Raw genomic sequence first — 26,736 nt, forward strand, 5'->3', positions numbered from 1 at the left:
AAGGAAATTAACCATCAGCTTCATTCAATTTCAACGAAATTTACAGTAGGCTTCATTCCTCCCTCCCGAAGTCAAAAGATTGGGGAAAACCGTGTGCTCTCTCTCTCAAATGTCAAAAGTAGCGGCAAAACAGTAATGTTTTTGAAGTCTCTGAGTTGACGCTCAATTTCACCATTACCGGCTCTATATTCATCTCATTTTTGAGAAATTTGCAGGAGCATTACCTCGATATGTTTCACGATCACAAAATCATCTTCTTACTCGTGATCACCATTACCGCCGCTGCCGCAGATCCTTATCACATTTCGATCAACTGCGGTGGAGATGCACACGGCGGCAGACACTGGCTCCAAGAAGGCTCATCAATCGTCTCAACCACCAAGGGAGGCCTCATCACAGCCCGAATTTCTGGCTCTCGGTTCTCCTATTCCTTGAAGCTGAGTCCAGGTCAGAAAATCCTCCGTCTCCACTTCCATCCATCGTCCTACAATGGTTTCGAGAGCTCCAACGACTTGTTCTCAGTCGAAGCTGGTAATTCGTCGTTACTAGCTAATTTCAGTGCTTCCGTAACTGCTCGTGCTCTTACTGTCAATGTTATTGTTAAACAATTCTGTGTAACTGTGGAAGAAAATGAGACTCTTAACATAGCTTTCTCCCCTGATTTGGGCAATAGCTATGCTTTTGTCAATGAGATTGAGATTATCTCAATACCTTCCACCAATCCTCTTTACTCTGATGGTGAGGTTGCCCCAAATCCTATCATCCATGTTGACAACAGCACCGTTCTTGAAAGGGTTCATTATCAGCACATAAAATGGGGGCCTGTTTCGTCCGGGGATGATATCACTTCCATGTTCGGGATGTGGTCTAAACAACCACGTGTTGGAGAAGACGCGGAAATAGGTACTAATAAGACATGGAGAGTGTCTGTTGACGCGGGGTTCAGATTCAAGTACTTGGTGAGGCTTCACTTGTGTGAGGCAGGACTCCACATGGATTTTGTGCTTCTCATCAATGGCAGGGTAGCCTTAACCAGTGCTGACATGCTCCAACAGGGGAGGGGAAATAGAGAACTCTTTTGGTATAACAACTATGTGGTGATGGATGAACAGCTCAAGCAAGGTGATATCTCTATTTCTCTGCACTCTCTCCATGAATTCTTGGATCGACACGGCCCACTTGAAGGATTTGAAGTGTTCAAGATGAGCAGTCATCAAAGTGACTATGTTCTGATGCAGATACCAGATTCATCATTACTGACACTGCTGCACTCTCTAGTATACAGTATCTTGTTCCTTATATGTTGCATAGTCTTTTTAGTCTATTTGGAGCACAAATTATCCCATATAAAGTTTACCAGGGAGGATAATAAACCATTGTCCAGGGAAAATCAACTCAGTAATCGCTTTTCACTAGCTCGGATCCTAGGAATATGTGGATATGGTGGAGACGGAAAAGGGTTGGTGGATTATGGAAGAGAGATTGTTGTCATAAAGCCATTAAAGATGGATTCCAACCAAAGGGAGAACAAGTTCCGGAATGTGATTGAGGCACTATGGGGTCTTCGACACGTTTCCCTTATTGGTCACTGCAGGGAGCAGCAGGCGGTGGCTGACCACCTCTACAAACTAGCAAGGAAAAGCAATAACATTTTTCCTAAATCTTGTAAGCAACGACTCCAGATCTGCGTTGAAGTCAGTCAGGCACTAGAGTACCTTCACACTGGCCCCATGGTGCATCGAAATCTGAAGCCTGCAAATATTCTGCTTGATGACAAGTTTGTGGTTAGACTTGCAGATTTTGGCGTTGCTAAAACTGTGAGTATCAGCGAGTCACAGAGCCAAGATAGCACAAAGCTTATAGGAACACATGGATACATTGCCCCGGACTTTATTACTAGTGGTGAAGGAACAAAACATAGCGACATCTATTCTTTTGGTGTAGTGGTGTTGGAAGTATTGTGTGGAAGAGCTGGTAGAGAGCCACGGACTAAAGTCGAAGATGTTGATTATGATAAAATAGATTTTGGCAATCATGAAGAGGTTGAATTGGAAGTTCTCATGGACTCCTCGACCGACTCACAGCAGCAGCAGTTGCCTCCAGGGTTCGAGTTCTACCCCACAGATGCAGAGCTGGTGGTCTATGCCATGAAGAGAGCCACCAGGAATTTCAGAAGTGATTTAGTGCTGGGAGAAGGAGGTTTTGGCAGCGTTTACAAGAGGTTTATGAATTGTGAAAGTGACCAATGCTTTCGTGAATGGCAGGTACCAACACTAGAATTGTTTTCACTTCTATGCTTAGCTTAGCTTAGCTTGAGAATATATGTATGAAACTGAGAGTGGATGTTGTGCGCCTTAATTTGCAGTCAGAAGTGAACTTTGTTAGAAGAGTGGTGAAGCTGTTGGGCTACTGCCATGATAATAAGCAGCTTCTCCTTGGAAGGCTTTCTCATTTGAATCTGTTGAAGTTATTTGGATACAGAAGGGATGATAACGAGCTGCTTCTTGTGTATGAATTCAAGAAAAAAGGAAGCTTCGAAAACCACCCTTGTAAGAGATTATCTTTCTATGAGGATACCAACTCTAAACCTATGAATTGTGGTGCCATTGCTAGACAAAGGTAGCTAATTTCTTGAATTTTCTTGGTTAGGTTATGGTCAGCCACTGCTAGGACCTACGTGGAGGAAAATATGGATCGGAGCATCTCAGGGGCTTCAAAACTTACACAGTTCAGACATAAAAGTTATCTACAGGGACTTCAAATCTTCAAAAATACTGCTTGACAAAGTAGGCTTGACTTGCATGTTGTATCGTTATTTTTTCTTGAACTGATTTTATGGCTGAAACGACGTTCCATACTTTGTTCTGCTTCTTATTCTCAGTCGTACAATGCCAAGATATCTGATTTTGGCCTTGCAACAACGGGTCCATTCGCTGATAAAACCCCTGTGTCAGCACGGATTATGGGAACATTTGGATACACAGCACCAGAATATATCACGACAGGTATGTATAGCAACCCTATATAATTGTTTTCAATTGTAAGAAAAATCGTATCCTAACAAAACCGTGGTTTACGTTAACATATGATGGGAACTTTTGATCAGGTCATGTAAATGTGAAGAGCGATGTGTACGGATTTGGCGTGTTGTTACTAGAAATGCTAACAGGCTTGCAAGCAATTGACCAGAGACGTAGCGGTGAACAACAAAACTTGGTTGTTTGGATGAAGCCGCGCTTATCTGACCAGAGGAAACTGATCCATACAAACAGCAGATCCACGATGATTGGAACAACTCGTGGCATGCACGCAGTAGAAGTACCAGTTATCTATAGAGATTTCAAGGCATCAAACATTCTTTTAGACGACGTAAGTTGTTCAACTATAGGCTTCCACTTTTAAGTCAATAATTTTTTCTTAATTACATGTATATTTGTTTAAGTTTGATGAGTTATCTGCAGCTGAAAGGTCTTAAAAATGACAGGTAATTCAGTTGTGGAATGGCTTTTGAGTTCTTGCTTTGCTTTTCATCCATTCTTCTCTTTACAAAATGTTCTGTTATTCACTCAGCTCTCTAGTTCTACCTATACAGTGTTTTGATTTATCGACGGATACAGCGCTTATCGAGCAACCGTCCATCACAGCCGCGCCAACTCCAGCTAAAAAACAAGTTCAACAAATTCAACAGCCTGAGCATAACAAGGCACACGTTCCAGCCCAAGCTCCGGCTCACAGTGATTGGTCGAAACAGAAGCGAGATGTTGAGTTTGAAGTAGAATGGAGTGGAGTGGAGATCATCAACAATATACTCTTATCTATCGTGTGATTGTGATTTTAGTAATCTAATCTCTATACTCTATTGATACCAGTCATTGTAACATGTTACTAGTAAATAAAATGGAAAATAAAAATAAGTATAGAGTTAGTTGAAGCATAAACTGAAGTACTTATGCTCAATGTGTGTGTGTTTGATATCATCCCTATTTCTTGATGAGAGTTCATCCTCTTCAAGAAAATCTACATGTAATTTGATACATTATTGTATCCATATCTTTTCTTTCTATGGAGTTTCTGTTTTATATGTGTCCATTTTCTTGTTAATAGAGACTAATTAAAAGTTCCAAACAAAAATGTGATTGTTGATAAAAAAGAGATGTTTGTTTAGAAAATAATAAAGACCAACTAAAAAGAGATATGAAGTATATATTTTTCAAGCAAAAATGATCAAATACAAGGGTGGAATTGAATTGAATTGAGCCGACTGTTTTTTTGCTTAAGCAAAATTCAGATATATATACTCCTATTTAAAATATCAATTATTTTAGAGGGAACATCTTTTTAGGTCCACGGACTTTGCCAAAGTATAATTTTAAGTCCGTGAACTTTGAAAATATCATTTTAGATCCATCAACTACAAGTTAATACCATTTGAGGTATTTTGAACTTTTTCCAGACGAAAATGCCCTTAAGGTCTTCAAAGGGCAATTTGGACAATTCTTTCGCCACTCATCTTGCGTCAAAGACCTAGAATCCAACAATTTTTTTACTACTATTTAATTCAATTACCATCCAAATTGAATTTAAATATAATTAAAATTTGCCATAAAAAATGTGTTAATTTTTCAATTATTAGATGACCAATTATTTAGGGATGGGGAGTTGGGGCGTCAAAGACCTAGAGTACAATAATTTTTTTTACTACTACTTAATTCAATTACCATCCAAATTGAATTTAAATATAATTAAAATTTTTCGTAAAAGTTATGTGTTATGACCAATTATTTAGGGATAGTGAATTGAGACTTGATACTTTATTTTATTTTTTCAATCTAAACTGCATTTTTAGAACTTACTATTGGTGATTTGTGAATTATATTTAGTTTATTTGTTTTGAAATTAGATAGATATTAATTTGGATTGTCATTCGGTATTATTTATATGAATTTCAGAATGGAGATCAATTGCATCCAAATTGAATTTAAATATAAAAATTTGTCGTTAAAAATTGTTGGACTCTAGTGGCGAAAGAATTGCCCAAATTGACCTTTGAATGTCATAAGGGCATTTTCGTCCCGGAAAAAGTTCAAAATACCTCAAATAATATTAACCTGTAGTTGATGGACCTAAAATAATATTTTCAAAGTTCACGGATCTAAAATGATACTTTAACAAATTTCGTGGACATAAAAAGATGTTCCCTCGTTATTTTATTTTCAAGTTAGATTATTATATTCACAATAACACTACTAATTACAAATTTCATTGATCTTGCCCAAATTGAGATTTTATTCTTGCATGATTGTGTTAGTGCAAGATATTTCTAGGGAATAACATGCTTAATAACTACAAAAAGTTATAAACAACACAAGAGAATTGTTGACTCAATATGTGTAACGATTCCTGAGAGATTCCAAGCTAAAGTTTTTCATTATAATTTCCAAAAATCAAACTTTGATATCAAATACTACTCCCTCCGTCCCAAGATAGATGTCACGCTTGGGAGATGACACGGAATTTTAGGAGATGTTATTTTATGTGTTAAATGGTGAGAGAAAATATAATTTTATAATTGATGTGAGAGGAAACTTTTTTCAAAAGAAGAAATGTGACATCTTTTGTGTGACAAACTAAAAAGGAAAGTGTGACATCTTCTATGGAACGGAGGGAGTACTAGTTTAAAACTTCACACTCTAAGACACATTAAACAAATACTCCCTCCGTCCCGGACTACTTGCACTTATTTCCTTTCTGGGCGTCCCAAGTTATTTGCACTCTTTCCATTTTTAGTAAAAATTATCACCTACAGCCGCAATTGTTGACTTTGCTATACACTCATTCCTTAATCTCCGTGCCGAAAAGGAAATGTGCGAGTAGTCCGAGACGGAGGGAGTACTACATAGCATTCGATCTCAAAATTAGTCTAAAAACTTGAAATGAAACTTGAATGAACAAATAACAAGTGGAGAAACACATACATAGAATTCGATCTCAAAATTGGTCAAGTTGAAATGAAACTTGAATGATCATATAACAAGTGGAGAAAGTGCACACACCAATTATTAGGGGAAAAGGTAGTGAATTCGGCTACTCACCTCCTCAAGAGCCAAATTATCACTTCTCTTTTAAAAAATTTCATCTTATCACCAAGTGTATACTATTCCCACTATCCAAATTCCCCAGTCTCATTTTTATAATATTTAATATTAATATTCTTACAGTAAAAGTATTTTTAAATACAAGCTCATGAAATTGAGGTTGCATAGAAACTTATTCATTACAATTAGTTAATTACGTTATTCCGATCGATAAATAATACTCCCTCCGTCCCAGTTTAGTAGTGCAATTTAGTTCGGGCACGAGTTTTAAAAAATTATTGGAGTGTGTAATAATTGAAGTGAGATAGTGGAAAGTGAGACCCTTTTGACTTTTTGTATGTTTAGGATTTTGTTTTGTTTTATTTTTATGAAAGTAATGACATTTCAGTGTAAATTTCATTAACAATGAGATTATATTTTATGTCTAAATATGATAAATTCTAAATGAGACTCTTAAACTGAGACGGAGGGAGTATTATGACCGTACACGTGGAAAGTCGGTCGGTCGATACTCGTTATCTTCTCCACATGATATACCAGTGACGGAGCTAGGACTCCAATCCAAAAAGGGAAATAATGAGAGTTTTTATATAAAATCTATAGATTCTGTTACATTGTTGAAAGAGTAAAATTGATAGGAAAAATGAAATCTAGATGAGCTATAGACAAACACTATAAGATCATCCACAATAGTTCGTGGACAAGCAATAGCCCAGCCATAGCCCAGTCACAAACTCCTCTGCCACATCAGCAGCACTAAATTCCTCATGCCACATCAACAGGACAAGCAACTGGACAAGCAATAGCCCAGCCATAGCCCAGCCACATCATCAGCACTAAAAACAAATAATTAAACAATCACACAAAATACGGAATTAAATTTACGACACATATAAGGGAAAATTCGAAAATAAAAAAAAAATAAAATTGCGCTCGCCGATCGCGAGGCTGCAATAGGGGCGAGCCGATCGGCGAGCGCCCGAGAATCGGCGTGCGCTCGCCGGCTGCAATAGTTCGGCGAGCGGATCGGCGAGCGCCAAAAATCGACGAGCCGGTGCGCTCGCCTCTATTGCGATGCTTTGCGATGCTCTAACATTCAATAAACTAAAAAGCTATCAAAATAGAGAGAGGGGGGAAGGAAGAGCAAAACAACGATTGGATGAAATTCTCTCGGGAAAAACCGAAAAAGCACATAAAGATAGAAATTGACAAAAATCTAAGACAAAGATTTAGCTTTAACTTTTGATTGAAAATCTAGATATTCTTTAATTTATTTAGATTTAAGAATATACATAAAATATTAATTAATCATAGAATTAAAGCTCAAACGTGGAACAAATCTGTTATTCTCAAATGTAACAATAGTATTTTATTTAAAATTTTAACATGCACTCCTAACTATAAAAAAATTAAAAGACCTCTAAATTATTTCAAAATTGTGACCCTACCCCACCATGTATCTCTAAATTATGCATAGTAGATCTACTAAGACATGTGTCGAACGACTGATAATTTCTTGGTATATATTTGCCCAACTCTATAAATAAATATATGGCTAGAGAAGGAGTATTCATTTTTCATTAGTAAACCAAGGAAGTTTTTGCTATGATTCAATCTTATTTTTATATTTAGTTTTATCCAATTAATTTTATTTTCATTGCAAAGATTAGATTGAAAGGGAAAGTAGCACAAACAACTTTATAGATAGGAAAATGATTTTAGGAATGACGGAAATTGAAAGCGAAATAATGTGGTGCTATAATTGCGGCTGTGTGTGGCTGCTGATTCAAGCAGTACATATTTCTTCGGACAATATCAATTTAAAGAGAAACATATTTGCCCCATCTTCATTATTGCATCTGTCTCTATATTATATATATACACTTGTCATGCAAATATTGCGACTTGTTACTAAGTTTGTTCATTACCTAAAATCACAAACTTTATAATTCATAAATATTTTAGATACATCATCAATATTAATTATGAAGTTATGGAGGTGATCGGTTTGCAAGATTGTGTCCCGGAGTAAATATATAGTGTGTTTGGTTCATGAGATTCAATTCTACAATTCAATCCTAGATGGATAATTATGAGATAATTAGTCATAGCTAACCCCCTATGACTAAAATAATCTTACAATTCAATCATAGATTGTATTTTGATATTATTTTATCTAGGAAACCGATCACCACCTATTTAAAAAAAATCGAATTGGAAGCGAAGTTAAACTACTAATTCAAACCAGAACTAGAACTGATTCGACGATTCCTAATCAAGATCAGGAAATTGGCTGTCAATTCGGTTACGATTTTCCTTCTCTAGTCGTCATAAGCATGATGTTTCAGACCGAAATCGTCAATTATTGAATCGACATAATTCCTATACACCTGCTCTCTTTTTGGCGGACGTTGATATCTCAGGCTAGCTTTGCTGTCCAATATGTCCTTTTTGAACTATTTAGCCAATGCAATGTCAGCCGTTGGAATCGTCTTTATCAAAATTAAGCTTATGATTATTTCATAATTAGCACACATGCAATGTAGCATGATATATACAACTATATTATATATTGTGGCATGGGACAAATATATATTTTCTGATCCAACTGGACGGAGAAAAAAATATTAATCCCTCTATTTGTCATTAGGAGTCACTATTTACTATTTTAGTCCATCCCTGATTAGAAGTCTCAGTTCACTTTTATTATAAATGGTAGGTAAACCACAAATTCCATTAACTCAACACTCACATTTTATTATAAAATGAATTTTATATTTACTACTTTTTCTACTCACTTTCTTTTATTATTTCTTAAAATTTGTATCAAACTTAAATAAGACTCCTAATGTCGGACAAATAAAGTAATACTCCATTTCTGCAAAATGTTGTTCATATTTGACTCGGCGCGGGGTTTTTAAGAAATGTGAAGAAAAAATGAGTGAAAAAGTTAGTGAAATGTAGGCCCTTATTAATTTTATAATAGAATGTGAGTGTAATGAGTTGGTGGAAAGTAAGGTCCTTTTACCAAAAATGGAAAAAAAAAGTTAAGTGGACAATATTTTATGGACGGACCGAAATGGCAAAAGTGGACAACATTTCATGGACAGGGGGAGTACCATATATTATGTTTTTCTAAATTTATTTGAGAATATAATATTTGTATAGATCAGAACTTTAATATAAACTTTTCATATAACAATTCATATAAAATTTAGATAAATTAAAAAAATACTTCCTCCGTTCTTCTGTAACTGAGTCGCATTCCTTTTTTTATTGTCCCACTGTAGCTAAGTCATTTCATTTTTTAGAAAAAAACAACAACTTTTTTCCTCTCTTGCTTTACTCTCTCTTACTTTAGTCTCTCTTCATCGCTGTACCTTTTTCCATTCCTACTTATTATTCATTTACTTAACTCATTTAACACAACTTTTCTTAAATCTCGTGTCGAAAAGAACGTTCTACTACAGAGGGACGGAGGGATTATATACTAGAGACTTAGAGCACCCACAACCGTGCCCTTGCCAACGAGCACGGTTGTGGGCCCGGTGCCACTATTTCTGTCTGTTCTTAGGCAAGAGCACAACACCCACAGCTGTGCTCTTCCGCAAGGACGAGCACAAGGGTCCCACCATTCTATTATTCAATTTAAATAAAAACATTTCCATAATATTAAAATTCATTAAAATAACCGAAATAATATTACAAATTACAAATAAAATAAAATAAAGATATAATTAAAATCCTAAAAAATAAAAATTACATAATTAAAATCCTAAAAATTAAAAATTACATAATTAAAATACTAAAAATTAAAAATTACATAATTAAAGCTAAAAATATCCCCGTGGAAGACTATTTATCCGGCGGCACTACCCCCAATTATTTTTGGAGGCCCAATATCATGGCCTCGTGCGATCGAAGTTACGAGGGGGTCATGGTTGACCTATCAGCCATATTGAGTTGGGCCAAAATTGCCCACAACGAGTTGGTGGGGGGTGGAGGTGGCGCATAGGGCAAGGGAACGGGAACGGGAACAGGAGCGGGTTCGGGAGCATCGCCGGATGAAGTCGCGGCGCGACGGCGGTTGGCCGCCGCCTTCTTCCTTCCTTGCGGTCGGTGTTGGGAACCGCCCGGGCAGGCGTCGGGGCTACCCAAGTTAGCTCCGGCGAGTTGGCTAACCACGTCTTCGGAGCCGGCGTCGGATAGGGATACCGACCTTGAACGTTTGAAGGAGCCGCTAGAGGAGGATATTACGCCTCCCCTATACTTCAGATGCGACCGCGTCTCCTGCCAAATGTTGAGGTACTTGAACGCCTTGTAGTTCATGAATTGGTAGGTCGACATGACGGAACTGATGATGTCGACCTCGCTCCGACCGCTCCCCGCCGACCGCTCTTCCTGGAGGTAATACCCCTGGAACTTTTGGATTTCTTCGTTGGCTCTGTAGATGGCCTTGCGCACCATACTCTCGTTGCGCTCGATTGTTCCCTCCGGCCGGTTTTCATTGTACCGGCGACAAATGCACCACCAAAAGTGATCGCCGGATTGGTTCGTGGCAACCTCCGGATCTTCGGAGATTGACAAGAACACCTTGAACAATTGCTCCATCTCAGCCGGAGTGTACGGTGTGCGGACACCGCGGGTAGGAGGGGGCGGTCGACCTCGCTCTAGGTACGGGTGTCCACCCGTATAGCCCTTCGGGGGCATCTTGGTCGTTGATCGGGTAAGGCCGGTAGCCACCTGAAACGCCCGAACTTTGGGTTTGAGGAGGGGCCGAATATTCCGTTTCCGGACTAGGAAACGGTTGTGAACCGAACCAATCGAGGTTCCAACCGTGGGAGCCCGGAGGGTGATCGCCTTGGTCGGACATTGTTATGTTGTATGAGTGGAAGAAAGATTGAGAATGGAGATGAGAGAATGTAGATGAGAATGGAAATGAAAGAATGTAGATGAGAATTGTGTAGTGTGGTGTGAATTTTTTGGTGTGAAAGTGGGGGTATTTATAGATGAAAATATGTATTTTTGGGGGAAAAATTTAAAAAAAAATTAAAAGTGGGTAGAAAACGGTAGAAAACGAATATATTTTTTTTGGAAAGTGGGAAAATATTTTTTTTATTTTTAATCGGATTTTTTAATTAAAAATCGATTTAAAAAAAATTCAAATGCAACCGCTATGCCGTTGCCCAATCACGTCCGGCCACGTCACCTGCTTGCTGGCACGGACGTGCTCGATGCATCGAGCAGCGGCGTGCCAGCGGCGCTAGCGCAACGATGGACGACGTCTTCCGTGCCGCTGGCACGGACGGTCGGACGTCGTTCGTCGACCGTTGCAGATGCTCTTAATAAGCTCTTTGGCCACTCCTTTTTGTGTCCGTCGATGGCGGCACCGAATTCATCTGTATATAGCAAGTAGGGCCCACGCCATCCATCTTTGTGTCAACAAAGTGACACCACAACCACACACCTTTCCCTTGATTAAAGATAAATTTGATTTTTCATTTATTTTTTGCTGCATTATTTTTCAAATTGCTTGAATTCCATCATTCTGTCGACAGAATATTTAGACCAAAAATCAGCATAATTTGGAATTGGAATAACAAATATATAAGGAATATATCTCCACTTGCAAAATATTTATCCACTATTCACCAAAATTTAGTTAATATATATAGATCCACATTTCTTCCACATTTCATGCAATATCGTCTCTAATCCAAGAGACTTCCATGGATAAAGTAGAGAGTGGTGGATTGCAGCCAAGGATGACTTGCCGGCCGGCCGGTATCGCGTGCTACCGGAAAAAGGGTTGCCGGCAAGTTGTCCTTCGCTACATTTCTCCCTCTGCTTTTCATGCAAGTCTCCGGCGATCCATTTTTATGTGATTATAAATATTTACATTTTCTTAAAAAGGTTGTTTGCATTTCTAAATTTCTTCCTAATTGGTTTGAACTAGTAATGAAGTTTTAAAAATAGTAATAATGCAATGAAATGAAGGTTTAGCAAAAGATAAAGTTAATGTTACCTTCATCTCGTCTTTCGGGTGGAGCTTTCTGTTTATCGAAAAAATGTTACTTTCACCTCGTCTTTGTTGCAATAGGTGCATCGGTATTATTGCTAATACATGAAAAATAAACAATATTTTTCATCGATATAAACTGTGAACTGAAACTACTATATAAGTTTCATGGGTTAGTGATGTTAACCCATATGATTTTAAGAAGGAACTCTATGACTATCAATTTTCATTATTGAAAGTGCCATATGTATAAATGTATAATGAAATAGTGAGAAAAACAAATAGAATAATGAATATATCTCACCATGGTTGGTTGCTATTACAGGAGTAGGCGGCGCCGCTGCAGCAGCCGCGGCGCAAGTCATCGTAATAATGTGAAGGATATGATATAGAGGTAGCAATCGCCATCAACAATCTATTTTTGGGGCCATGTTTTAAAGCTCGTTATCCCATGTTTGCATTTCGTTTGCCCTATAAAGAGCTTTGTGGTCCACGGGTGATAAAAGTGTATAATAATGAGCAATTTATAAACAAAATAATCATCAATCTATAATTGAATGCTAATGTCTACGAAAATATTCTTGTTTTTCATTATAAGTCCCATCAGAAAAACTATTTATCTTTCTCTCTATTTTACTTTATCATTTTTTTATTAAAACACATGTCATCTACTATCAAGACTATTTTTTATGGACGGAGGTAGTATGAAAAATAATAAAAGTTGGGCAAAATTTGTTTCGTTCACAAATTTAGAAAAAAATTGCCGAAAAAATTATGATTTTTTTTATCTAATCGTAACTGTATTACGGCTAAAAATTCAATCGTTTGTGCATAGTACAGCATATTGTTGATGATTTTCAAGTAATCAAACACATTGTTCTCTTTGTGAATATATGGTGTCAATTGATTCACTAGCACTGGCGTCAACATATGATTTTACGGCTATATTAGATACTCCCCCGTCCCATAAAAATAGGTCATATTTCCTTTTTTGTCCGCCCTACAGAAATAGTCTATATCCATTTATGGAAACTTTTTTCTCTTTCTTTTTCCTTTATCATCTATGAGTCTCACAATCCACTCCACAATTTCAACTACTTTTTCTCCTTCTCTTTTACTTTTCCAATCACACATTAAAACCCGTGCCGATCCTAAATGGCCTATTTCTATGGGACGAAGGGAGTATGATTTTATCAAAATTTTCTGACACGTGTGAGTAACTATGAAAAAAATCCAACACGTTATGGTTTTTTTCGACTGACTTTTAAAATTGTATGACGAACCACAATTTGGCCCAATTTCATGAGTTTTCCAATAATTTTTAATTGACAAAACACATATAGGGATCTTTATACTAATAATACATTTTTTATAAGGTTATTCTACAAATTTTTGTTTCATTACATCTTTGTACGGTTGTACCAACACATTTTATGTCATTAATTTATTTTATAATTTTTTTATTTTATTAAATTCTTATACTAATGCCTTTTCTATAATTGAATTTGCAATGACGACATCACTTTCAAAGATACAGTTGTTGCAAGTGGTCGCAATTGGGACATAATACGTGTTTCAATTACGCTCGCAATTTCAGTTGACGTTGTTATTGCTTCATCAAAATGCTCTCTAATGATATGAGGCATCTTCAAAATGAGTAGCAATCATATGTCACAAAAAGAATTACAATTAATTAATTAGTGTTAATAAAATAAGATAACAAAAGATAAAAAGTAAGGGGGAAGTTGAAATGTTTCTAATGTATTTTATGATAGCATTATATGTAGTCAATTTTAATTTTATAAACACGATTCATATCAATATAATCTACGTTTAACAATATATTTATTTCAACATACAAGGCCCTTTCCAAAAACAAGGACCTTATATATGCTAAATACAATTTTAGTTGACTCTATTTCTAAAAGTAAATACTTTGCATATATACAATATCTAAACATGTCATCATCAATTGGAATGAATATTCCTTGTCCATTAGTCAAAGAATGCAATGCTTCAACGGGCAATTGTCAAATATAAGACCAAAAAGTTCAATTATTTCATCACAAATAAAATATTTGAAATATACATTCTGGTTTGCTCAAACATTTAAACATAAGTTAGAAACACAAGAATTGAATACCATTAAGCTAAAAAATTTGTGGGTGAATATACTGAAAACTTAACCAATATTGCACATTAATATGGATGATTAGTTCTTGAAGATCATTCATGTGAACACAAAGTCATATTCTTGCTATATACCAACCCAATCTACGTGCTTAACAATATTGCACCAAACACAAAATCATTAAGCACTATTCAATCACTATTTCTGATAACCCTCCTCTCAAGTTGCCCTCAAAATGGCCTCTTCTTCTTATGCAGCATTCTCTCCTGAAGCTTTCGCAGCATCCTCGGTGCACCGTCTTCGAGCCCCCGTTGCACCCCGTGTCACCACCCTCACACCCCCCGGCCCCAACGCCATAGCCTCCCTCCTTGCAATGCCCTCCCCTGCCTTGATCATGATCATGTTTGATGTCTTCATGATCTCCGTGGCAGTGCTTGTGTTCATGATCATGTTTGATGTCTTCACCACAACGCGTATTGTGGGCGTGCTCTTTGACCGAGCTAGAGCATTTCTCGCTCCCACAAGAGCTTCCATGGCTATGTGGCTTCGGATCATGATCATGATCATGATGAGTATGCGCATTGTGGTCGTGCTCTTTGGTGGAGCTCGAGCATTTCTTCGTTCCACAAGAATCTCCGTGCTTGTGGTGATTATGTGATTCCAAATCATGATGATCCATTACGTCTCTATGTCCGTTGCATGAATGAGTTCGTGCATTGTGGTCGTGCTCTTTGGTTGAGCCTGAGCACTTCTTCGTTCCATGCTCCAAATCATGTGGATCAACTTTTGCACAACACTCTTCATCCTTGCTTTTGCCTCCGTTGCAAGAATGGCCACTATGTGCACTGTGCTCGTGCCCTTTGGTGGAGCTCGAGCATTTCTTGTTTCCACAAGAATCGCCATGCTTATGCTGATGGTGTGATTCCAAATCATGTTTTCCGTGATCATGCTCTCTAGAAGAATTCTCATCGCAGCAAGAGGACATCGCCCGTTTCGTATGAACATGGGCGCGAGACTTATCAACGGGCGTCCCTCTAAGCAACAACATGCTGTTAAAAATAACCAACAAACACGTCCCAACATCCGCGAGCACGGCCGCCCAAACGAGAGGATGGCCAGCAACAGCCAGCCCTATTATAGCAGCCTTTGTGGAAATGGAAAGTATCACATTTTCAATAATCTTACGCTTCACCCTCCTCGCGATACGCAAGGCCTTAGGCACGCGCTGGATGTCGTTCGTCATTAGCACAACGTCCCCGGACTCTGTTGCAAGAGCAGAGCCTGATATCCCCATGGATATCCCTATATCCGCTGTGGCTAAAGCAGGCGCGTCGTTGAGGCCGTCCCCAATCATCGCTGTGGGCCCCTCCTTCTGGAGCCCCTTGACTATGCTGGCCTTGTCCTCCGGTAGAAGCTCGGCCCGTATCACATCCAGGCCTCCCCCTAACTGCTCTTGTGCGAGCCGGGCGGCGCCTTGGCAGTCCCCGGTTAGCATGACGGTTTTGATGCCTAGCGACTTGAGCTCCTCGACCGCTTCCTTGGCCCCGGTTCGACACACATCGGACAGGAAGAAGACAGCAACAGGAGATGATCCCATGAAGACATAGCCAACAGACTTTCCTTGTGTATCATAGCCTTCTAATTTGGGAACTGTATGCATGCCAAAAAAACAGTGTTACTTACTTTTATGCTAAAATGCTACATTTAGTTAGGAAGTGAGGCGGTTAGCATTCGGTTTTCGGTTCAAATATTGCAAATAAATTCGGCTTTTGGTTTATTTCAGTTTTTTATATACCCGAACTAAACTAACCGAAAAACCAAATTTTTCTAAAAATAAAAGAGAACGAACCAAAGTTGAAAATCGATTTGGTTCGGTTCAGATATTTGGCTTTCATATTTTTTGAACACTCCTACTTTTAGTATCAAAGATGTATGTATTACCTTCACTACATCCTGCTCTTGAAGCAATTTTTTTGTTCCCAACGTATAGCTCGTTGTCTTCGATTTTCCCGGAGATCCCTTCACCGGGGAAGTTCTGGAAATGCTCGACTCTATCTGGCCTTGGCTCAACAGAACGTGTTCTAGCAAACTCAACCAAAGCATCAGCCATTGGATGGCTTGATTTGCTCTCAATGCTTGATATCCTACACATCAAAACATGAAACAATCAGTTTCATTTTCATGAAATTGTGACTAGTTTTCTCAAACAATCTGTTTATTTTATTTTTACCAGTATAGCAGCGCGTCCAAGCTGAGATCGGGTTGCAGGGACTTGAAATCCACCACCCGAAACTCTCCCCTAGTGATCGTCCCTGTCTTGTCGAAGGCCATGATTTTTATCTGAGCAAGCGTCTCCAAATGCTGCGCCCCTTTGAACAGAACGCCTAGCGTTGCTGCCTTTGACAACGCGCAGAACATGGCAACGGGCGTGGAGAGGAGAAGCGCGCATGGACAACCGCTCACTAACACGACGAGAGCCAAGTGGAACCATTCTCTCCTATTGTGGAAATGGAATGCAAGAGGCACTATGGCTAATGAAGCAGATACCACAACTATGGCTGCAATTAGGTAAAATTTAATCAAATTAGTCACAATCTAATGGCCTTAAAAATCAACATTTTTTCTCACCTGGAGTGTAGTACTTAGCACACTTGTCTAAGAACCTTTGTGTGCCCGATTTCTTGTTCTGCGCCTCTTCCACGATCTTCGCCATTCTAGCAACGACACAGTCCTCAGCCACGGTTGTCGTTTTGATGCTTATATAGCCTGAAAACAAGCTTATCAGAAGTTATGTTTCGGGTGACTAGAGCGAGGATCAAGGCATTTTTACCGTTTAGGTTGATCGTGCTGGCCCAGACGGTGGAGTCCTTCTGCTTCGTGACAGGGATGGATTCTCCGGTCATAATCTTTTCGTCCACTTCACAGCTGCCTTCTACTACAACACCATCGATAGGTATGACTTGGCCGGCCTTCACTGCTAGAACGGTTCCCATCTTGACTTCATCCGCGTTGATCTCTTCACCCGTCTCAGCTATGACCGCCTTCTGAGGCACCACGCTGACCAAAGACGACATAACAGCAGTCGCCTACACGAAACACGATCAGATAGTATCCGACTACATCCACAATAAATGAGATTAGTCACACAATCAAGATTTTGCCATTAGTACTGACCTTATGGCTAGCCCTTGATTCGAGCCATTCAGATATTGTAAAGAGGAACACGATCGTTGCAGCCTCCCAATAATCGCGGAGAGCAACTGATCCAGCAACTGCAACACAACACATTGTAACAGAAAAAGATAAATCAAATCACACAGTTTGAATCAATCTCAATCAGATGTATAGTCACTATCAAGAACTCGATCATGGTTCGTACGAAGAAGGAATAGCACGAAGCACGTGATTAGGTATCTATCTACCTGTGATCAACACAAGGATGTTGATATCAAGCCTGAAGTTTCTCACTGCTGTAAAGGCCTTGAGTACGACTGGTGGGATGCCAACGACAATGGCCACAACGGCCAGCCATCTCAACGGGGTATACATGTACTTCAAGAACGAAAGAGCAAGCAATATCCCGCAAACAACAGCGTAGGGGCTCGGCCATTTGTTCTTGTAGCTGCCATGGCCGTACACTCTCACCCCGGCTTCCATCCCCGAGTCATTCAGCGCCTTAACTGCCACAGACAACACGAATTCTAGCCATCTCAAAAGCAGGGGAAGGCTAAAACAGAGCAAGTAGAACAGATGGTGCAGTTGAAAAAACTACCAACTTGTGACATGAATTTTTTTATTTGATTATTATTTGAAATTAACTTACCTAATATCGTGACTACGACCAATAAAAAATTGGGAAATAGGAGAAACTAACTAACAGAAAATGAAACTAAATTAGGCTAACAATTAAAGCAATCCAACTAGAATATCTTCTTTTGTCACATTGATTAATTCTTCTCCAACACACACACACACACACACACACACAAAATATTAGTATTATAAATCGCTAAATAATCAGAAATAAATCATTGAAAATCCGTGTTCCACAAAACTCCAACCCTAAATTTGAAAAATACAGCTCCTATAAAAAATGTCTTCTAAAAACCTCGAATTCGAAATTAAAAAAAAAACACTCATATAACAAAAAGTTGTCTTTAAGCACCTAACCAACCGAAAATGAAACTAAATTAGGCTAATAATTAAAGCAATCCAACTAGGATACCAAGAAAATTAGCCCTTCTTTTGTCACATTAATTCTTCTGCAATACACACACACACACACAATATTAGGAGTATTATAAAAAGTGTTTTCTAAAAACCTCGAATTCGAAATTAAAAAAATACACCCATATAAAAAAAAGTTGTCTTTAAGCATCTGGAACTCGAATTTTTGAAAAAAAAACAGACCCAAATAAAAAAGATTGTTTTTTTAAATAAACACACAAACATAGATTGTTATGTTACCTATTTCAATCTGGGAAATGAGGAGAGAGTCATGGACCACAATCAATGTCTTGGTTGGGACAACAACAGAGAAGCCTTTGATCCCATCAAGTGAATTCATGATCTTCTCAATCAATGGCACCTCAGAGGAGCAGCAAAGCCCCAACACATCAAAATAACTCTTCTGAAACTTCCTCTTCCCCTCCCCATTCTTGTCATTCCCTTCTTCCATCTCTCTGTTTTTCCCTCTGCAAAAAATAAAAAAGCAAAGACTAGTGTTGAGAGAGAGAGGGAGGAGAAGGGGGACTGTGTGTGTATATATATATAGGAGCAATGCCGCCAAACATTGCCAATGGAAGAAATAGCGTCTACGTTTGTGGTGCTTTGGAATGGGACATTAATAGTTAAGAATCGGTTAATGAAAAGGGAAAGGGAGTGTTGGATTGGATTCCACTAAATATCACACTCATTTTGGCACTTGCATTTTGTTGTGTTTCTATGCTCTGGCATGAGATTTTTGAACCTCCTTTTTGCTTTTGGAAGGTGGTTTGGAATCCATGTGTTTTTTTTTTATTGTTTGATGTTGTTTTTACTATCCAATGGGTACAATCATGTGATTTTATTTATATACATACAATATATCCAATATTTAATTATTTATTATTGCATCTCGTTTTTCAAATGTGATTTATCTCTATTTTGTAATAGGTTGTGACTATAAGAAGAATATTTACATAATTAATGGGTTGTTGGAACATGCCGGTGAAAGGATATTTACTGAATTAATAGGTTTTTACACCATTTAAAAGGCTGTCACGTGTCCATTTATTGTCTACTTGCTATATGTAGTTATTGGTTGTCTGGTTTGAAAAGATTGTGTTGCTTTTTGTGCTAGCGTTGTTTAGATATGTTGTGTGCTGTAAGATCGATGCTTATTGTAAAGGAAATGGGTTTTACATTGTTGCGTGTTGTTATTTTTCGTTTGTTAAATTTTGTGTTGCTCTTTTGGCGCGTCTTTAATGCCGTGTTAGTTTTGAGTTTTGTTGCACATTGAATTGTCACCGTTCTTGATAAACACTACTCACGAGTTCATGGCTTCAAGCATTTTTGCATTCATAAAAAGATTAATACCACAATTGGACTATATAGCAAAATTAGATCATTACCATATAAACCAGTATATCAATTGGAGTATATTTCCTCTTTATTCATCTTAAAGTAAAAATGCTTAATCATTTATTCTCGATCTCTCACGCTTTACTAATTTTGCTTTAAACACTATATTTCACTATCAAGGCTATTAAATTTCACGTTCCACATATATAAGAGTAGTATTATGGTTAGTGGTATAAGCAAGATTCAAATTTAATTTATTTCAAAATATTGTTTTATTGTTGTTTTAAGTTGTGCGACTGTGGTCATTGTTTCTAAAAAAATTCTTCATTTGTATAGTCATTTATAGTGGACAGTTATGATACTTTTTTTTGTATAATAATAGACGAATTCAAATGAGTTTTGGATGGTTTAGGTTGTAAGCTCATAAAATAGTAAAGATGCCAATAATGACTTAACTAAAAATTAATAAATCTCTAATTCTAGCTAATCTATATGTATCAAAATTCCACTATAGTATGATTCTAGAGGTATGGGAGATCCATATCCTATATATATGGAATCTTTCGAATCTTTTTTATTTTATTTTAAACATAAAGCACATATAATTAAATGTATATGTAATTAAGGGTTACTTAGTTGTACACGTTATTTCTAATTCCAATTAAAGTGTACAACTAGCCATAAGATTTTCCTTTTATATTATTATATGCTAAATATGTTAAATATATTAGAGTGAACTATATAAACCATCCCTCACGTTTTTATTTGTTTCATTCTCTGACCCCTGACTAAAAAAAATATCGCCACAAGTCTCTGGCTTTAACATAATCACATATCATATTTTTTTGGACTAAAAGACCCTTCAGCCCTAAAAGGGCATTATGGGCATATCACACGGACTTCTGCAGTGGCGGCCTGCGACCTGATGCGATTTGACGGTTGTGCGTCAGTCGTCAGTCATGATGGCTGTGCGTCAGCGGCTGTCAGTGTACCGATACACCACATATGCGTGCCACATATACCAAACTCCATTTGTGATTTAACAAATACATTTCAAAATTTTCACTTTGCAGCCGTGTCCCATCTTCTTTTTATTTATAACATTGTATTTTAATTAATTAAAATAAATATGGTTTATAATTAAAACAACATACTCCTAGAAAATATGGTCAATACATATAAGAATTATCCAATGTAGTTTTTGAAGTATGAGGTAGTTTTAATATCACCAATTAATTTGGATATATTCTTCAATATTTAAAAAAGGACATGGGTATGGTTTTTATAGTCCAGGTACGTAACAATCCATTTATAGTGATTTTTAATGGTTTCCCCACAAATTAATGAACATTTACTTACTGTTTAAATGACCGACCAATTTGGTGCAGGCAGTCACATTTAATATCGTTTGCCTTTTTTTATTTTCTTTATCCCATTTAATTAATAAAGTGCTTAGTCACCTATAATCAATGAGATAATATGAGATAAAAACTATTTGAAAATATAAAGCGTAAATTTGTAAATTTGTAAAATTGAATGATAACAATAATAATGAAAAATTAATGGAATTAATAGACCACTACATGATTTAGTTGATGAATACTAAAGTACACAGTGTATGTATACTCCTATTATACATTTCTACTTCAGAATTAATGCACAAGCAAGTACTGATTTCACATTAAATTTTAAAAAAATCTCTTCCATGTTCAAATCAAAGATTAAAATTACAGATCTGAGTACTGATATTAACACATCGGACTGAACTAAATATCGGGATAACCATTTGTATTACCTCAATTCACAGTAAATTCCTCTACCTAATGTGAAAATTGCCAAAAACAGTAGAACTGAGGCAGCGCTTATCGCGGAGCTGAGCTTCATCATCGATGATCTGATTTTTCCTCTCTCTCAATCTCGCTAAAATTCATATATATTTATGATTCAATTATTAGATAACAGACTGATTTGACAAAAGTGCCGAATAGGCCTGCTAAATGTATGCAAAAGTGCAGAGTAGGCCTGCAAGTGTTGGTAATATGACTGAAATGCCCTAAGGCATTTGGACATTTTGGTCTGCCTACAAATATACGATATGTGATTATGTTAAAGGTCAGAGACTTGTGGCGATATTTTTTTTTGTCAAGGGTCTGAAGTGAAACAAATGGAAACGTCAGAGATGATCTATGTAGTTCCCTCGATATATTAAATGAGGCCGAAAAGACGAATGGTCAAAATATATTTTTCTTTTCATGAGTTACTAAAAGTGTATTTATTTAATATAAACGAATGTACCCTACAAATTTATTTTGTTATCATTATGATTCCTTGCCACGATGATTGGTCCAACTTCCTATAATTTGTGTGCAATTATCTTATTTGCTGACTCGGAATTCCTAGACAGTGTGGTCCCACACAATAGAACTACGATTCCTTGATTTTTTTTGTTTTTTTTGTTTGCCTGATTAGAAGTATTTAGTTTTTATTTAGATTTATTTTCTTGCTAACAGATAATCACGTTTTTTTCAAAAAAATTAGTTACATTCTATTTTAAGTAGACTACTTAAGTGGACCGTCTCCACTCATAATACTTCAAGTCTCATTTTTTATATCACTCTCACATAATTAATTTTGCATGAAAATTAGTATTGTCCATTACTTAAATTATTGATAGCTGACAGATAAAATGTTAAATTTACTCAATTTATACTATTTAGAAAGGAAATTAATTCGTTTATTTTTTCAATCTTTTGTTTCGATTACTTATACAGTATTCATAACTTTTGCGTCATTTTTTTTGTTTCTATCAGTTTTTTACAACTTATGATATCTTGATTAATTTCATAGAACACGCCCTTTTCATATTCTTAAAATTTGTAAAAATAAGTTATAAAATGATTAAACATGTTAATTTGTGTTTCCAAATACATCAAGTAGGACTTAAAAAATTTTCTCACTCTGGCTCAACTAAAACTAAGAAACGCAAATAAAAGGGAGTAAAATAAAAATGAAAAAAAAAGACTTTATTCCATAGAACCTGGTTCATAGGAGATTATCCCAACACATTCATTTAGATAAATTCTTAATTCTATCCTATGCTAGTAATATTCCTTAAAGTGGATAACACATATGAAAGTTTTAATAATAGAAAGAGCATAATAATCTTATTATAGTTCTGGTTGGTATAAAAAAGAAGTCACTGCAGATATTTTAGATGATCCTAAATTTCTCAGTAATGAGCCCATAAATCTTGTTAGATGATTAGTTCCTTTCGAATAATGAATATGTTTGTTACCTCTCAGTGATAAAAGTAGGTTAATTATCGATCATTAATTATATCTTAATCCTTAAAGTGGATAACACATATGAAAATTTTAATAATAGAAAGAGCATAATAATCTTATTATAGTTCTGGTTGGTATAAAAAAGAAGTCACTGAAGATATTTTAGATGGTCCTAAATTTCTCAGTAATGAGCCCATAAATCTTGTTAGATGATTAGTTCCTTTCGAATAATGAATATGTTTGTTACCTCTCAGTGATAAAAGTAGGTTAATTATCGATCATTAATTATATCTTAATCGTAATAATAGTATTGAGGAAGTGTTACTGAGTCGTCCTTCATGGTGTATTTGAATAGGGATGGAAATTCATTGGCTGATTAGAATAGTTCACTAAATTAGAAAGTTATTGTTGAAAATTTATAGCCCGATAAAATTTTAAATTTAATTAATTCAGAATTTGAGTAGGATTGACCCAGTATCTGATGGATGAGTGTCACTGAAATTGTATTCAAATGAGTATCGATGAATAAATGTGGTCCTCGTCCACTATATTTTCCCAGTTGAAAAAATAAAAAATGGCCAATGAAATACTTCACAACATTTTGTCAACATTCGCAAATTTTAACTAATAAAAAATCATCATGAATTCATTTTAATATCCACTCTATATTACTACATTAACTTACTTTTCTTAGCATTGCACTAGTATTCGTAGGCACATATTCCAATGAAGTGAAAAAGGACTCTAAATCCACGTGCGACTGAATATGTGTCGAACCCCTTTGTTGAAAAACGAAAATAAAATATGTATTTTTTTTATTTAAACTATAATATTAAATTATAGTATGCTCTATAATAATATCAATAATGTAGCATATCATCATTGCTCTTGCACGCCCAAATATCATGATACAATTAGGGGAGCAAGAATCGAGGGATATTCCGGAGCCAAAATCAATGATTCCATCATAACTTAATATACTTCTTCTCTAAAGATTAATTTATTTCACTATTTTAGTACCATTCATAAAAATTAGTCCATTTCAGGTTATAAATGACTTTACCATCTTAATCACTCCTAATATATTTATAATTTATTATTGGCACAATTCCAAAACATGACAAGCATTTTCTATATTCATAGTAATATTTTTGAAATTTGCATTTTAAAATCATATTATTATATCTTCATTTATTTATTATATTATCTTCATATATAATTTTCATGGCAAAATAAAATACATCACCTAAATCAATATGAATGAACTATTATGCTAATTAAACAACCAAAATCAATATGAATGGGTCCGAATATAATTGGCTGGATTTCAGAAAGTGATAATTGGGAATAAAAGATTTGTAAATGATTAAAAAAAATAAATATTATGATTTTTTATCACATGGTGAAATCTCATCACCAACCAAGCTAGAGATCTGTTCTAAAAGTTGTTGACTATTAAATTATTGGTTATTTGGATATGGGAGTGAAAATGTTGAGAGGGAGGAATCTACTAGAACGTGAAACTTCTCCATAAAAAAAAGACAAACATATATTTTCTGCATAAAGAAATATACTGTACATAAAAGGCACAACTTTCTGTTAGTAAAGATAAAGTAGTAATCCACTATAGAATTAATTTAATTAAGCAATGCAACATTGTTCACGACGGCACCATGCTTTGTAAAATTTGCATTTCTATATATAAAACGGTGTCTTTTTCAGAGTAAAATTTTAAAATTAATAGTAGTAATAATTGAAACTAATAATAGTAATAATTGATTAAAGACTAATGAAAGGCCCATTTTGACCTAACCAAAGTTTATTCAACACATTTATAGGAGTGTTAAATCATGAAGATAAAATAATGTATAATTGTGTCAATCTATATTCCTAGCATGCCTGAATTGTCTTCTTTATTTATTTTTTCATTTCCACAATAATATGTGAAAGCAATTAAAATCGAAGTTTGGTAGTATCTTTGTAATCAAATCGTGATGGTTACATAAAGGTGCATGGCATGCACCATGCCCTAATTAAACTTGAATATCTATATACTCCCTCCGTCCCGGATAATTCGTCTCACTTTGATCGGACACGGGTTTTAAGAAATGTAATGAAAAGTGAGTTGAAAAAGTTAGTGGAATGTGAGTCCTACTTTTATATATTAGTTTTATAATAAAATGTGAGTAGGAATGAGTTAGTGGAATATGAGGTCCACTAACGAAAATGGTAAAAGTAAAATAAGACAAATTATGTGGAACGGACCGAAATAGAAAAATGAGACAAATTATGTGGGACGGAGGGAGGGAGGGAGTATATTTTTATAGGTATCTTGACTCCAAAGTCTTTCAATATCCCTCTCAATTTTAAGTTTGAATTCTTTATTGCTAAAAGCATAATGATGTTGCGTACGTAGAATAAGTACAAATGCCAACATTTATTCACATTTTTTATAGGCACTTTGTGCTATATATTTTGAGATACACAACGGAGAATTTTGTCTTTGTCAATAATATATTGTAAATATCGCAAAATAAGGGAAAATTGCCTGCTTTTGAGCAAGAAAAAGGGAGTGGAAAAATATGTAGGATGATTGCTGATTTGTTGTTAAAAAAAAGGCAATTTCACAATGTTGGATTTGGTTTGTTGCAATGGGCTATTAGGGGGGTGAGCAAAAAAACCGAAAACCGAATATCCGAACCGAACTAAACTGAAATTTTGAAATTCGGTTCGGTTTTTCGGTTTGGTTCGGTTTTGAAAATACAAAAATTTCAGTTTTTCGGTTCGGTTCGGTTCGGGTGAAGAAAAAAACCGAAAAACCGAATAACCGAATTATATATATTTTATTAATTTAATATATTATATTATATATAATATATAGTATATTCTTTTAATAAATTCTACTATATTACATATATTATATGTATTATTAATTTTATATTATATATAAATATTCTATTACTATATATAAAATAAAATAAATTACACACACATATATATATTAATATTATATTTATTTTTTCGGGTTTTTCGGTTTTGTTCGGTTTTTTTCAGTTTTTAAGTTCGGTTTTTGGTTTTTCGGTTTCGGTTTTTCGGGTTCGGTTCGGTTTGGATTTTGACCTAAATTCGGTTTTTCGATTTTGGTTCGATTTTGACAAAAAACCGAACCGAAACCCGAATGCACACCCCTATGGACTATGTGCTATGATACCTTTGTTGTTACGGCAACTATTTTCATAGATACAAAACACAAGAAAATACTATAAGCAAACTAATGGAAAAAAGTTGAGGATTTTGCATAACATTTTAGGGCGAGCAGAAGATCTATGTACAAAAAAACATATTTGCAAGACGACGAAGAGACGTGCTTTCAAAGGTTTTACATTTCTTCGTCGATTTGGGGTTTAGGATTTAGGTGCATGTCATGCACCTTTTCGTATCAAATATGTTTCAATTAGTGATGGTGATACGAGACATATCTCTCATATCTCGCATATATTAGTAATTAATATCTTTACAGTATATTTTGCTTAGTTGGTTAAGATTAAATTAGATTTATTTATTTGAGGATTCCACATTATAAATATGTGGGAATATTTTATAATTGGGGATCAATCAAGAAATAAGATAATTTACGCATTTTAC

The 26,736-nt window shown here is 35.9% G+C and overlaps 2 protein-coding genes across 3 annotated transcripts; one reads left to right on the forward strand and one right to left on the reverse strand.

Moving 5' to 3' along the window:
* The first annotated feature begins 2 nt into the window (after positions 1 to 2).
* Positions 3 to 4,081, forward strand: LOC121784849 (receptor-like protein kinase FERONIA). 2 transcript variants are annotated; one of them, XM_042183099.1, is made up of 7 exons: positions 3 to 132; positions 216 to 2,264; positions 2,366 to 2,549; positions 2,650 to 2,786; positions 2,882 to 3,005; positions 3,107 to 3,369; positions 3,593 to 4,081. In XM_042183099.1, exons 2-7 carry the CDS (start codon positions 231 to 233, stop codon positions 3,824 to 3,826), a joined length of 2,976 nt encoding a protein of 991 aa, XP_042039033.1. In that variant the 5' UTR covers positions 3 to 132; positions 216 to 230; the 3' UTR covers positions 3,827 to 4,081. The 2 variants fall into 2 exon arrangements, with proteins under 2 accessions (XP_042039033.1, XP_042039034.1); XM_042183100.1 differs by lacking the exon at positions 3 to 132 and having other exon boundaries at positions 227 to 2,264; positions 3,579 to 4,081.
* A 10,178-nt stretch (positions 4,082 to 14,259) lies between these two features.
* LOC121785132 (putative inactive cadmium/zinc-transporting ATPase HMA3) lies at positions 14,260 to 19,158 on the reverse strand. Its single transcript, XM_042183502.1, has 8 exons — positions 18,713 to 19,158; positions 17,668 to 17,925; positions 17,420 to 17,517; positions 17,076 to 17,331; positions 16,874 to 17,011; positions 16,476 to 16,803; positions 16,187 to 16,389; positions 14,260 to 15,895 (listed from the first exon to the last, which is right to left on the reverse strand). Exons 1-8 carry the CDS (start codon positions 18,921 to 18,923, stop codon positions 14,433 to 14,435), a joined length of 2,955 nt encoding a protein of 984 aa, XP_042039436.1. The 5' UTR covers positions 18,924 to 19,158; the 3' UTR covers positions 14,260 to 14,432.
* Between the last annotated feature and the right edge of the window lie 7,578 nt (positions 19,159 to 26,736).

Source organism: Salvia splendens, chromosome 21 (genome assembly GCF_004379255.2).
Source record: "Salvia splendens isolate huo1 chromosome 21, SspV2, whole genome shotgun sequence".
NCBI classification, from domain to species: Eukaryota; Viridiplantae; Streptophyta; class Magnoliopsida; order Lamiales; family Lamiaceae; genus Salvia; species Salvia splendens.

Bases quoted from the DNA above. Each gene is read 5' to 3' on its own strand.
- LOC121784849 (XM_042183099.1), top strand. From the start codon at position 231: ATGTTTCACGATCACAAAATCATCTTCTTACTCGTGATCACCATTACC. The intron at 2,787-2,881 runs GTAGGCTTGACT...TCTTATTCTCAG, and splicing joins CAAAAATACTGCTTGACAAA to TCGTACAATGCCAAGATATC. The intron at 3,370-3,592 runs GTAAGTTGTTCA...CTACCTATACAG, and splicing joins CAAACATTCTTTTAGACGAC to TGTTTTGATTTATCGACGGA.
- LOC121785132 (XM_042183502.1), bottom strand. From the start codon at position 18,923: ATGGAAGAAGGGAATGACAAGAATGGGGAGGGGAAGAGGAAGTTTCAG. The intron at 17,332-17,419 runs GTCAGTACTAAT...TGTTTCGTGTAG, and splicing joins AATCAAGGGCTAGCCATAAG to GCGACTGCTGTTATGTCGTC. The intron at 17,012-17,075 runs GTAAAAATGCCT...GCTTGTTTTCAG, and splicing joins CAGCACGATCAACCTAAACG to GCTATATAAGCATCAAAACG.